Source organism: Simochromis diagramma, unplaced genomic scaffold (genome assembly GCF_900408965.1).
Source record: "Simochromis diagramma unplaced genomic scaffold, fSimDia1.1 OVJJ01000026.1, whole genome shotgun sequence".
NCBI lineage: Eukaryota > Metazoa > Chordata > Actinopteri > Cichliformes > Cichlidae > Simochromis > Simochromis diagramma.
In genome coordinates this window covers 78,048-92,174 of record NW_024386985.1, presented here as the reverse complement: position 1 = coordinate 92,174, position 14,127 = coordinate 78,048, and the positions used below count along the sequence as shown (strand labels likewise).

Sequence of the window (14,127 nt, the reverse complement as noted above, 5' to 3'; positions counted from 1 at the left end):
AAAAAGTTCTTCTTCAAATTGTAATTCAAATAACAGCTGTTTTTTTTTAAAATATTTTTTATGCCAGCTGGGCTTAAAGTTTTTAAAAAACTGTAGCACAGCAGTACAAATTACACATTTTGTTAATGTTAGGTTTCTTAGTCATCAGCTAGAACTTTTGTTCTAGCAGATTTACAGTTTGTTTTCACAACTTCTACACCAGAATGCAGAAGAGGTGGAGCAGCATGTTTCCTGAAACTGGCGAATTAAAATAAAGTGGTCTTTTAGGGAAGGGTGACCTGAAAGGGGAAGAACAGAAATATTTTATTTTAGATAAAGGAGGAACTACAGATGAGGTCCAGAATGTGATAAATAAGGATTATTTTAACAGTATGTAATACCAAATATTACTACTAGGAAAGTACTTTCTGCCTGTGCCAACAGGTATAGAGGTTGTACCACTAAATCTACCAGCTGCTCAGTAGTAATTTAAATACAGAGCCATAACTATTTTTTACCAAGCCAACAAAGATGGTGAAAGAAAGGCAACCTCCTGGTACATTTTTCACCATCTTACAGTGCTATGGTTAAAGCCATTTCCCAACTGTCTGCGAGTGGTCATGGCCTTTGATCAGTGGTTGTTGATCAATGGTCATGAGAATTTGCATATTAATGATAAAAGAAGTCCAGACGCTTTTCTTTTCAAGCTCCTTTGACAATGATAAAGGAACTGACCTCACCCACCCACCATTTAGTCATCTGGTTTCAGTTATTGTGCAGATGTACTGTTTATGGTTGGGGAAACCTGCAGTCAGCTGAAACTGAAGATTTCACTTGGATGATCGTGAAACGTTTTCTTCCACTGAAAACGCTACATCCAGATGAACAGAATCAACCTTTTGGGATTTACTTACCTGGATGATTGAAAATGCATCAAGATATTTTTAGCAAGCAGATTCCACGTGTTTTGTTTTTAGTGTTTCAGATGTAATTGTAATTTATTTATTTATTGTTTAATGTGAAACAAAGTTTATTGCATATCAGCATATGTCATTGTCTTGTCTTGGTTCATAATATAAAGTGACTTCATGTGAGTGCAAATTGCTTTTTAGACTGAGTGGCTGTAAACTCTCAGAAAGAAGCTGTGAAGGTCTGGTCTCAGTTCTCAGCTGCCAGGCGTCTACTCTGAGAGAGCTGGACCTGAGTAACAATGACTTGAAGGATTCAGGAGTGACTCTTCTATCTGCAGAACTGAAGAGTCCACATTGTACACTGGAAATCATTAGGTAAGATTTTTTTTTTTTGTTTTGGACAGCTGGGCTAAAAGTTTTCTGAAACCAAAGCAGACCAGAGCATGTTTTACTGAGAAGCTGCCATAAACAACACATTTTAATGGGGGCTCTGGTTTGCTTAATTAATCTAAAGATTGTTAAAAAAAATGTATGATAAGAAACACGGAGGAACAGATTTAAGATATAAGACGCTTTTAATTCAATTCAATTTAATTCAATTTTATTCATATAGCTCCAATTCACAACAAAAGCCGCCTTAAGGCGCTTTATAGATACAGAGAAAAACCCAGCAATCATATGACCCCCTATGAGCAAGCACTTTGGCGACAGTGGGAAGGAAAAACTCCCTTTTAACAGGAAGAAACCTCAGGCCAGGCTCAGGGAGGGGCAGGGCCATCTGCTGCGACCGGTTGGGGTGAGAGAAGGAAGACAGGATAAAGACATGCTGTGGAAGAGAGACAGACGTTAATAACAGATATGATTCAATGCAGAGAGGTCTATTAACACATAGTGAGTGAGAAAGGGGATTGGAAGGGAAAAACTCAATGCATCATGGGAATCCCCCGGCAGCCTACATCTATTGCAGCATAACTAAGGGAAGATTCAGGGTCACCTGGTCCAGCCCTAACTATATGCTTTAGCAAAAAGGAACGTTTGAAGCCTAATCTTAAAAGTACAGATAGTGTCTGTATCCAAAATCCAAACTGGAAGCTGGTTCCACGGAAGAGGGGCGTGAAAACTTAAGGCTCTCCCTCCCATTCTACTTTTAAATACTCTAGGAACAACAAGTAGGCCTGCAGAGCGAGAGCGAAGTGCTCTAATAGGGTGATATGGTACTACAAGGTCATTAAGATAAGATGGGGCCTGATTATTTAAGACCTTGTATGTGAGGAGCAGGATTTTGAATTCTGGACTTAACAGGAAGCCAAAACAGGAGAAATATGCTCTCTCTTTCTAGTCCCTGTCAGGACTCTTGCTGCAGCATTTTGGATTAACTGAAGGCTTTTAAGGGAATTTTTAAGATATCCTGATAATAATGAATTACAGTCGTCCAGCCTGGAAGTAATAAGAGACAGGATATTTCTAACTTTAGAGATGTTGCGCAAATGGAAGAAAGCAGTCTTACATATTTGTTTAATATGTGCGTTGAAGGACATATCCTGGTCAAAAGTGACTCCAAGGTTCCTCACAGCGTTATTGGAATTTAGAAAGCAAAGGAACACAGAGAACCGACTTTACAGGTGCTTGACAGGACCGTCCCACCAAATCTTTTTATACCTTACTTTAATCATATGAACCCACACACATACTTTCTTTCTGAGAACAGATATGCATGGAGTTCATACACATTCCTGAAGAGAAAACAGTAATGCTAATAGTACTTACTAAGGAGACACTTTTCCTCTTGGATAACCCACAGAATTATTCTATGTTTTCCCTCCTGTTTATGCTACACTCTTATAATATTTACAGAATGCAGTGTAGTTTGTCTTTCAGCTGACATCAGGTCCATATCTCCTCTGTCTGGGTTTTCAACATGACTGCCTCTACTGATAATTTAGTATTAACCGCAGCATCATCACAGGGCTTTGAGTCATCTCGATAACTGTTTTCTATCTGTCATATTTGTTGATACATGAAGATGTCTTGATCACAACATGTATATCAGTCTCTGGACCAGTTCTCTTAAACAAGGAATTAGCAGGAGCTGTCACCCTTTAGCAAGTTCACTGCAACTGCAGCAGAGACTCAGAGAAACTGCTCCATCTACTGTTCCATGACATTTCTGAACAGGTCATTCATCTCTGAATTTTCAATTCCTCAGCGAGGGTAGTGAGCCCTTCTAGTTCATTTGAGTTCTCTTTTTGTATGTGAAACGCTGCCTCAGTGATGCAATCCCTCCATATCATACATCATAGACAATCATATATTATATTTTAGTCACATTTAAGAAAAATCACATTTAGTGAAATGTGAATACAGTAATACAGAATTGACTGGCCTGAAAATTCATTTCACAAGATTGTTTTCCAGTTGTTTGTCCTACTCAAGCTTTGGGTTCCACACTTAGCAGGTAATGACTGTAGTATTTGTCAAAGAAGCCTATAATCTTTCTTGTTGTGGCTGTTTCTTGTGTCCCCTTTCATATTCCAGAATTAGGCCATAACATGTAGAGATGGATCTGGAAAATTTTATTTCCAATCAGAAGTTGGAAATTACATGTTTATTATGTTTACATTTCATCTTCTAAACCAAAAGGCGGACGAGGGAAAGGAGCTAAAATGTCTTGTTTGAGACAGAGGATGACCTGTGGGACTGCACTAGAGTCCAGTATGTTAAATAAATAAGAACTTTAACCCTTGTGTTGTGCTGGGGTCATTTTTGACCCCAAAATAAATCTTTTGCCATCAAAATGTGTTTTTTTATTCATTAAATAGTCTGGAAATAACAGGAGTGTCACGGTCAGCAAGGCGAGAAGCTTGGAATTTACTAAAGGACCCAAAATGCAGGCATACGTGATGAGAGTGGGCTTTTATGGGGGGGGAATACAAACAGAAATGGCAAAGGTGTGGGCGGAAACTAACCATAATCTAGACTGGAGAAAGATAACAAAACACAGACCTGAAATGGCGAAGCAGGGAGACACAGAGGACACAGAACCAAGCAGGGAACAAACACAGATGATGGAGGGAGATGATGGAGGGAGATGATGGAGGGAGATGATGGAGGGAGATGACGGAAGGCGATAACCCAGATGAACCGGCAACAGGCAGGAGAACACACAGGGCTTAAATACACATAGCAGCAATCAAGGGATGAGAGAAAGGGGGGGAACACACCTGAGAGAAATCAGAGCTGACGGGACAGGGGAAACGTAAACTGAACACACTCACATGAGACAGAGACCTTCAGAATAAAACAGGAAACTCGCAAACACAGAGAACCAGACAAGACACTGAACTAAAAAGACAGATTCACAAGCAGACAGTGTGACACCATAGACCAGGGGTGGGCAATCTCAGTCCACAAGGGCCGGTGTCCCTGCAGGTTTTAGATCTCACCTTGGGTCAACACACCTGAATCACATGATTAGTCATTACCAGGCCTCTGGAGAACTTCAGGACATGTTGAGGAGCTAATTTATCCATTTGAATCAGCTGTGCTGGTTCAAGGACACATCTAAAACCTGCAGGGACACCGGCCCTCGTGGGCTGAGATTGCCCACCCCTGCCATAGACAGACAGAGGGAACACAGAAGTGGGACCAGGGCAGGCACAGAACAGAAACCTAAAAAATGGCAAATCATAACGGAATACATAATCAGAATAAACAAAAGCATAAAGAAACACAAAACACTGAGTCGGCAGACTCAGGACCATGACAAGGAGTTATTCAGTATTCAGTATTATGCTATGCATGATTGAAATAACTGTTAAGTAATTAGATTTATTTATGGGTGTTTTATTGGATTCCACAACACCCGATGTCCTTGGGGGTCAAAAACGACCCCAGAGGAAAAAGTGTTGCAACGGGCCATATTGTCAAACCATACTGCTTTCAAACATCTTTGATCTTGGATCATTGTTGTGTGGGGTCAAACAATGGTCATAACAACAACAACAAAACAGGCAGCATAATGAGGAGGCAGGTGCTCTACATTTAATTCAATTCAGTTTCATTTGTACAGTCCCAAATCACAACAACAGTCACCTCAAGGCGCTTTATATTGTAAGGTAGACCCTACAATAATAGATACACCGACAGTATAATGAGGAGGAAGAATGAATGATGAGGAGGATTCAGGTTTAGAAAATAAAGAAAATATAGCCAATATTTAGACCACATGCTACCCTTTCTCTGAAGAACCCCCTGCATCACCCACCTACAGAAGTGGAAGAAAGGTATGAAGTGAAGGAATGTAATGAAGATGATGATAAGGAAGAATCTGAAATGTGTTCAAGTACGTTCTCAGGCATCCAGGACATGGTAATCTGAGGAGCTTGGAAAGAAAGTGACTGGGCTTCTTGAAGGTTCTTGAATTTTCAAAATGTGAAAGTCAAAGAGAAGATGTTTCAGAGGAGTACACATCTTCCATTTCAATTATGATGAAGATCAAGCAAGAAAGAGTAGTCAGCTGAGAAATAGGAATATTTCCAGTAATGTGAGGAAACATTGATCTGGTCTTCTATCCTTCCCAGTGACAGACGATGCATGACTCTCTCATGTGTCAATCGACCATGGTCCAAGCACACATGCCAGATTCCAAATTGATGAGTTAAAATCCTTAGATTGCTTTTCTACTCGAGTGCTGAAAGAATTATACACAATGTACTATGCTTGTATTATGCTTTTTAACTTTCACATGCCAATGGATTCATCAGAGACCAAGTTGAGGTTCAGTAACTTGCCCAAGAACACCTTGGTAAGAACTCCGGACTAGAGCACACAGATATTGAACCAACAACCATCCAGTTAGTAGATGACCTGCTCTACAGCCAACTCAATGGCAAACTAGAAAAAGTTGGATTTCCTGCAGAAATGCAGTGGGAATGCCGTGTAGTGGAATCTGCTGAAAACAGCTGAAGAAGCAGAACTATTTGCTGAAAGGAGCTGAAGAAGCTGAAGTTTGTGCTGAAAGGAGGTGAAGAAGCAGAACTTTCAGCTGAAAAGAGGTGAAGGAGCTGAAATTTATGCTGAAAAGAGGTAAAGAAGCTGAAGACTGTCAAGAAAGCTGAATGAGTGCGAGAGGTGAAGATGTGCAGCCAGAGCCACAGGTACAGATAAGAGCCTGCGCCACTCTGTCTTGAGGTGGCTGCTCATCTCACTAAGCCAAACTGGCTCTCATATAAATGAATGAGAGAAAAAGCATGCAGGGTGCAGAAGAAGCTGAGCAATCTGCTGAAAAGAGGTGAAGAAGCTGAAATTTCTGCTCAAAAGAGGTGAAGAAGCTGAAATCTTTGCTGAAAGAGGTGAAGAAGCTGAACTGTCTACTGAAGACAGTTATAGACGCTGCTGAAGTCGATATTATAAATGTTACATAAAGTATAAAAAAATTGCAGAATTGTAATACATTAGCTGAAATAGTGAACAAGCTAAAACACATGTTGCCGTGGGCGAGATTCGAATCTCGCTTTCCCATTCTAAGAACGGAACAAGCTAAAACACATGTTGCCGTGGGCGAGATTCGAATCTCGCTTTCCCATTCTAAGAACGGCTGCTCATCTCACTGTGCCAAACTGGTTCTCATTCAAATGAAAGAAATGATGGGACAAAATAATGTGCAGGGTGCAGAAGAAACTGAGCAATATGCTGAAAATTCAATCTGCTTAAAATTCTGCTGAAAACAGGCTCAGCGGTACGATATGAACAGGGAGGTTATTCCAGAGTTTAGGTTCTATGGTTGTAGAAATAACAAAAAAGCAACACAGTCAGGTGAAAAAAGCTGCACAAGCTGAAGTTTTGTCATCCTGAACCGCCTGCTGAAATGTTGCCAGGGGCGAGATTTGAACCCAGCCCTCCTGCTCTGAGAACGGCTGCTTATCTCACTGAGCTAAAGGAAGGCTCAAGCCAGTTCAAACCAAGGACTAGGGACTAGTTCAGTGGCAAAGAAATTGGCAACTGGAATAAGACTAGAATAAGAATAAAGTTTAAAGAGAAAAAGGATCACAATAGTTGTGTGAATGCCATGAGAAGAAACATCAAGAGAAGAAGAAAAATGGATCAAATGCAGCGGTAGGGATTTGTGGGTATGTTGATTGTAACTGCCGTGCATTTATTCACTAAAGTCGCTACAGCCAGCTTATGACATCCTGAGTCTGGTAGGGAAGTTTTCATGCTACTGTGACTAACACAAGATGAATTATAGAATCTGAAAAGTGATATCATTTCATGATACCGACTAAATAGAAGATCATCGTTCATGACAAAAACATGCTCCCATTTGAGGTGTATGGAATAAGTGGGTGTTTCTCCTGCTGTTGATGTAAGATTCAGGTACTGATATGACTGTGTATGAGCGCCTAGTCCCCTTCAGAGGACTCTGTACATGCCAACAGAACATCCCAAGTAAACCAGGGAACTATGAGATAAAAACAGGGGCAGTATGTGATGCCAGGTCCAGCTGTACATGGAACATGCTAGTGTATGATGGCAAACCGGCTGGCCTGCAGTCAGGGCATGCGAGTTGTCCCTAGCATTAAACAAGGTCTCCACAAGAAAACGATTACCTGTAACAACTTGCTTACTTTATATGCCCTTGGCCTGCATCTGCAGAAAAGAAAGTTCTCAATGGTGGGACCAGTACAGAGGAATAAAGACAAACTTCCTTCTGCACTTATGTCAAAAAGGGACATGCCTTTGTTCTTATGAAAGTTTGCCTTCACTAGGACTCATGCCTTCGTGTCCTACCATGCCAAAACATAGACAAATGTCAGTTAATGAGTTGGAATAAAGTTGAATAAAACCTTGAAACACAGAGATGGAGGATATTTTATAGCTTATGCTTTATAAATAGTCAAACCAGATGGGGTCATTTTTGACCCCATACAACAACTGATGTGATTATTCGCTGCCAGTAAAAAACTTGAAATCATTTAAAAACAGCTTCCCAAATTAACTTTGAGATTCACCCATCTGTGATAATCTGTCAAAGCAACTGACTCTGGTTGTAAAACGACAATCACAATAACTGATGATTTATTTATTTATTATGTAAAAACTGAGAAAAGGTTAATTTAAATTAGATTTTATCAGAATTAAATTTGAAATGGATTAAAGAAATAGTGTCAAAATGTTTGAATTAAGTTTTAGTTAAAAGTGGGTGAAATATCCATGTTATGTAAGTATCAACCAAATCACATCGGGTCATTTTTGACCCCTGAGGACAACAGGTGTGACCAAACCATTTTCACTAAAGTTCAACATACAGAAGTCTGTCATTAGTCAAATAGTCAAAATAATCTAAACATTTAAATATTTTATTTTCGCTCAAAAACAGAGTTTATGTTCATGCAAACACGGTCTGGTGGACTTATGGTAATGTGTTGGTCTCAAGTAAAACTAAGCTGTATCACTTAGTTGATTGAGATTTTAGACTATGCACTTTAAAAAACTCAAATGAAGTGGTCTCATTTTTGACAACAGGTGTATGGAAATCAGGAGGACATTATGAGGGTTAAACTGTATCTGCCAACAATGATGACAGTTGTTAGAGTGATAAGACTCCACCAGTATAGTATACCTGTGCATGGTACTGAACTAGTATCGCCAAAAGTGTCAGCTGCTCACTGATTTTGTGTTTTTAATGTGCAAAGGTTTCCTTTTAAGCATAAATTGGTGTGCACACAAAGATATTTTTTTTTACTATTTAGGATGAAGAAAAAATGTGTTGGATTTTGACCACAGATTTTATTTGTTTTTCTGTTTTTCTATTTTCTATTTTCAGGCAAAGACTGTTTCCACTTAGACATTAAATGTTGTCAGTTTCACTCCAAAAATGAGTCTTCTCATCTGCTTGTTGTGTTCATTCAGATGTTGTGTTTTCATTGGGATAAATGGTTCTCCCACTGAAAACACAACATCTGAATGATCAGAATCAATTCTGGGGGATTTTCTTGCCTTGATGATTGACCATATATCAAGACATTTCATTTCAGTAATCTTTTTTTGTCTGTTTTTTTATTTTATTTCTAGACTGAGTAATTGTTTCCTCTCAGAAAAAAGCTGTGAAGCACTGAATTCAGTCCTCAGCTCCCAATCCTCTAGTCTGAGAGAGGTGGACCTGAGTAACAACAATCTCCAGGATTCAGGAGTAAACCTTTTGTCTGCTGCACTACAGAGTCCACACTGTATACTGGAAACTCTGAGGTCAGATCAAAGGATTTTTTTTTCACCAAATGAAATAGTTTTAAAAAAAGTGTTAAAAAAATATGGTGAACTTCATCCATTTATTGTTGTCTCAAAGTATTTTTCAATATTTCTAATTTGGAGTAAATTGCCATATTTCAGATTTGTTGAAAATCAGGTGATGGGAATTCCAGCCACGCGTTAAAAACATGAAATGTTGCTAAATCTGGTAACTCTTCACTGCAACATCAATACACTTTAATCTAGCATTTTGCCTGTATTCTTAATTTCTAGATTGAGTGGTTGTTTCCTCTCAGAGAGAAGCTGTGAAGCTCTGTTTTCAGTTATCAGCTCCCAGTCCTCTAGTCTGAGAGAAATAGACATAAGCAACAACAGCCTCCAGGATTCAGGAGTGAGCCTTTTGTCTGCTGCACTGCAGAGTCCACACTGTATACTGGAAACTCTGAGGTAGATTCAAAGGATATTTGATTTTTTTCATCAAATGAAATAATTTACAGTCTAAAACAAAATATGGTGAACTTCATCAATTTATTGTTTCTCATAGTATTTTTCATTATTTCTAATTTGGAGTAAATTGGCATATTTCAGAGTTGTTGAAAATCAGGTAATAGAAATTCCAACCACTCCTTAAAAAGCATTAAATGTTGTTAAATCTGGTAACTCTTCACTGCAACATCAGTACACTTTGATCCAGTGTTTTTGCCTGTATTCTTTATTTCTAGACTGAGTAGTTGTTTCCTCTCAGAAATAAGCTGTGAAGCTCTGTCCCCAGTTCTCTGCTCCCAGTCCTCTAGTCTGAGAGAGCTGGACATAAGCAACAACAACTTCCAGGATACAGGGGTGATGCTTCTGTCTGTTGTAATGGAGAGTCCACACTGTATACTGGAAACTCTGAGGTAGATTCAAAGGATATTTGATTTTTTTCATCAAATGAAATAATTTACAGTTAAAAACAAAATATGGTGAACTTCATCAATTTATTGTTTTCTCATAGTATTTTTCATTATTTCTAATTTGGAGTAAATTGGCATATTTGCACACTGTGCACTAAAAAGTATAAGGTCAGGATGCAGTCTCTACCACTCAGTATTATTTAGAATCTGTGCTGCATTACTGCATAAGTGGCAAAAATTTATAAAAAATGTCAGGTACCTTTTTTATTAGCCTTTGTTTGCATTACTAGATTGTCAATTATTATCTGCAAAGTTACACCAAGTTAAAAACAAAACAACAGCATGCACCAGCTGATGTGACATCATTATGAAATGCACCACCGTGTGAAGTGGGATGCAATGAGCATTAAAGTCTTACATGTGGTTCCTGGAATTTTATCTTCCAGATCTTTGGTTTAAACATCTAAACAGTTTAGAGGTTAGGTTTGTGAGACAGACACTCTTCTTGTGTTTACAATAATACAATAGTAATTCCAGCAACACCTGAACAAAACATTAAATGTTGCTAAATCTGGTAACTCATTACTTCATAATCAAAACACTTTTTTTTGTTCTTTTTTTCTAGATTAAGTGGCTGTTTTCTTTCAAGCAGAAGCTATGAAGCACTGGCCTCAGTCCTCAGCTCCCAGTCCTGTAGTCTGAGAGAGCTGGACCTGAGTAACAGCAACGTACAAGCCACAGAAGTGACGCTTCTGTCTGGTGCACTGCAGAGTCCACACTGTACACTGGAAATTCTGAGGTCAGATCAAGGAATATTTCATATGTCATTAAATTACACATTTAATCTGTTAAAAAATGTAATTACAAAAGGTTAAATTCATCCATTTGTAGTTGTGTCTTACTGATTGTCATTATTTCTAAGTCCCATGCCATGTTTATGATGTGTTTAAATACACTTCAATACACTTTAAATTCAGTGTGTTTGTCATTGTGTTGTTCATTTTTTAGGCTGGGTGTCTGTAACCTGTCAGACAGAAGCTGTGATGTTCTGTCCTCAGTTCTCTGCTCCCAGTACTTTAGTCTGAGAGAGCTGGATCTTAGTAACAATGACCTGGAGGATTCAGGACTGAAGCATCTCTCTGCTGCAATGGAGAGTCATCATTGTACACTAGAAAGTCTCAGGTCAGGATTTATTTTTTTTTACTCTCTGTATTGTTTAGAATCTATATTACATTACTGACAAAATAGTAAAATAGGTATATTTTATTTACCTTTTTGTTACTTTCATTACAAGATTCTCATAAGATTCTTTTGATCATGCTCTTTTCCTTCCTTGATCAATATTGATAAAATGTTCAGATAATCTGAAACATCCTTTCTCATTGTTTTTGAAAAATTGTGTTTTCGCACTTCCTACTTTTAGGTTGGATTCAAATTAATTATCAAGGTGCTTTTTTTTTTTTTTTGGGCTGTCCCGTTTGGTTCTTTTGCCATCAGAATTATTGTCTAAAGCAGTGGTTCTTAACCTTGTTGGAGGTACCGAACCCCACCAGCTTCATACGCGCATTCACTGAACCCCTCTTTAGTGAAAAATAAAATGTGATTTTTTACTGGTGCACAAAATGAGGCATGCATGTCATGGCGGAGGCTCTGCCGAACCCCTGAGACCGACTCACCGAACCCCTAGGGTTCGATCGAACCCAGGTTAAGAACCACTGGTCTAAAGGCAAAGAAAGATGCCCAATGGATTTACTTACCCAAATTGACCATCCCAGACTTGCCGTAATGGTCTATTTGATTCACCTTTTATTGTTTATTTTAATTTTTATTTTCACTTGCTAGATACAGGACAGACTTGAATGATGAAAAGAAAAGGGAGAAAGGAAGAGGGGGAAAAAACAGCAGAGAAGAGGGACCTCAAAGCACAGTGTGCCTCAAAAGCACAGTGTGCTTTGAGGTAGGGCCAAAAAAGGGTGCAGTTTTTGTGTGTGAGCACCCGTGTGTACACCTGTGATCATGGACGCACTTGTTTTTAAAAGGTTCCTTCATGTAATGATCTGCTAGAGGGTGTGGGGAGCCACAGCCCTGTCCTCCAGGGCATGAAGCAGGTATGGAGGAGATCAAGACTCCAGACGTCCAGGGGCCCCCAGAACACAAGAGTCCCAGATGAGGGGTCACTCAGCAGCCGCTGAGCAGAAGCCAGGGGGGTTGCAGTGACGTGTCTGTGAGCTCCGCCGGCAGCCAGCTGTGCCAGAGTGACCGAACCCCAGGCTGAGAGGCCGAGGGCACCCCACCCCCGAAGTGGCCAGAGCAAACCCCAGGCTCCAGGCCCCGATAAGCAGCCACCAAGGAGTGAGCCGGTGTGTACCTGGACGCCCACCCCCGGGCACAAAGAACCACCAACGCACCGATGTCTGAGGGCGTCTGCCACCGGCAGGGGAAGTGGTGGGAGGAGATAGGCCTTGTGGAGTAGGGAAATTATTTTACTGCTATTGTTAAATAATTGTCATCATTACCATTGCATTAATAAGATAATCTGGAGTTTATATTGCATTCAGAGGTTTAAACAGTGTGTCTTTCAGAAAGGCTAAAAGTCACAGGCTGACAGGAAACAGGCTTGCAGAGAGGTTGCAGAAGTCTAAGTTATTTTGAGAAGCAGGCTAGACGAGGCCATTATTTAAATTGATCATTGCTTTAACAATGTAACAGATAGCTTTAAGATGGCCCTAAGATGTTTATGCATATGGTTATCATATTAACTTTGTATTTTCAGATGCAGTTATAACTATTTCATACACAATGCATATCTGTGCTTATTTGAGTTGATGTTCAGGTTCTTTAAAGGTTTGAAGCTTCACTGACGTGACTGTTCAGTGATACATGTTGAGGGAAAACTAGAACATAGAAGGAATGGCAATACAGGCTTACAAAACACTTATATCAGGTTATTTTTAATATCTTTTATATGTTCATGTTCTTGATTAAAACATTTATTTTAAGTAGATGATATATCCATAGTTTCAGTTCGATTATTACATATACGAGAGTGGTTTCTGTCTCTCTGTCTGGTTAGAGGTCAGGAGCTAGTCGGCGAGGTGAAACAGGGTGCAATTGTGGTTAGCACACAGACACAGACACACATACACTCAGTTAGAGAGAATCATTTAGAGGGGAAAGTTTAATTATGTTTTGCTGGGGTTGCAAAAAGCAGTTTGTCGCCGAACTGCTGCTGAGGTGTCAAGATGACAAGCGAGCATCCGGCAGTGACAGGATGCACCTGTTATGAAGATGGAAGACGATGTTCTTTTAAACTGTGTTAAAGGTTATTGTAGTTTTGATATTGACGTATGTCTATATCCTGTCTGTGACGTTGAAGGGGCGTCAGTAAATTTAAGCCCTGATGGTATGAAAGATCTGTTTATGCTTTGAGTAAGTCGAAGATCACTTGCTGTCTGCGTACAGAGTGTTCTTCCCACACGTGTGTGTTCATTAAAAATCATTGTTTGACCAAGAGCTTCTGGACCAATGGTTGTTTGTACTCTCCTTCCTCAATTTTTGAACCTTAACAGCCTCCAAACCTTAGAGGGCCTGAGATGTCCCTAGAGAGGTGACATCTGATACCCAACCTGACATATAGACACAGACATACAGGCACACACAGATACAAACATCCATTCCCACCCTCATGCTCTCATATGCACTTACTCCAAACTCAACCAACGTGGAGACAGACATAGAGAGACACTGTACACACAATCACACTCCCCAAGCGTACTCTAAGAACCAGGTCTAGGTACCCTTGCCCCTGGAGGGGGAAACTGCACCCAGACCCAGGTGGTGTTACCCTTTTCCCTGCGGTGGGGAGAAGCAGACCGCCCCAACTCCGCAGCAGCACACGCTGCACTACACACACACTACACACACACAACCCCACACTCCAGACCGCAGTCGGATGGCCAACTCCTCCTCCTGGCCCCCCACTCCAGCAAGTCGCAGAGAACGGGGGTGTGAGAAGACTCCAAACCTCCCTCCGCTCGCTCATATGTAGTGTTGATGCATGTGTGTTCTAAGGTGCATTTAAAACCCAGGAGGGCATG

At 40.1% G+C, this 14,127-nt stretch overlaps 1 protein-coding gene across 1 annotated transcript in view; it reads left to right on the top strand.

Moving 5' to 3' along the window:
- The window catches only part of LOC120738623 (protein NLRC3-like), a gene marked incomplete at its 5' end in the record, with an annotated part of 36,997 nt that overhangs the window by 5,912 nt on the left and 16,958 nt on the right, over positions 1-14,127 (top strand). The window contains 3 exons of the mRNA XM_040039973.1: positions 1,092-1,265; positions 8,964-9,096; positions 10,801-10,829. Coding sequence (XP_039895907.1) covers positions 1,092-1,265; positions 8,964-9,096; positions 10,801-10,829 — 336 coding nt within the window. The remainder of the gene's footprint in view (positions 1-1,091; positions 1,266-8,963; positions 9,097-10,800; positions 10,830-14,127) is intronic.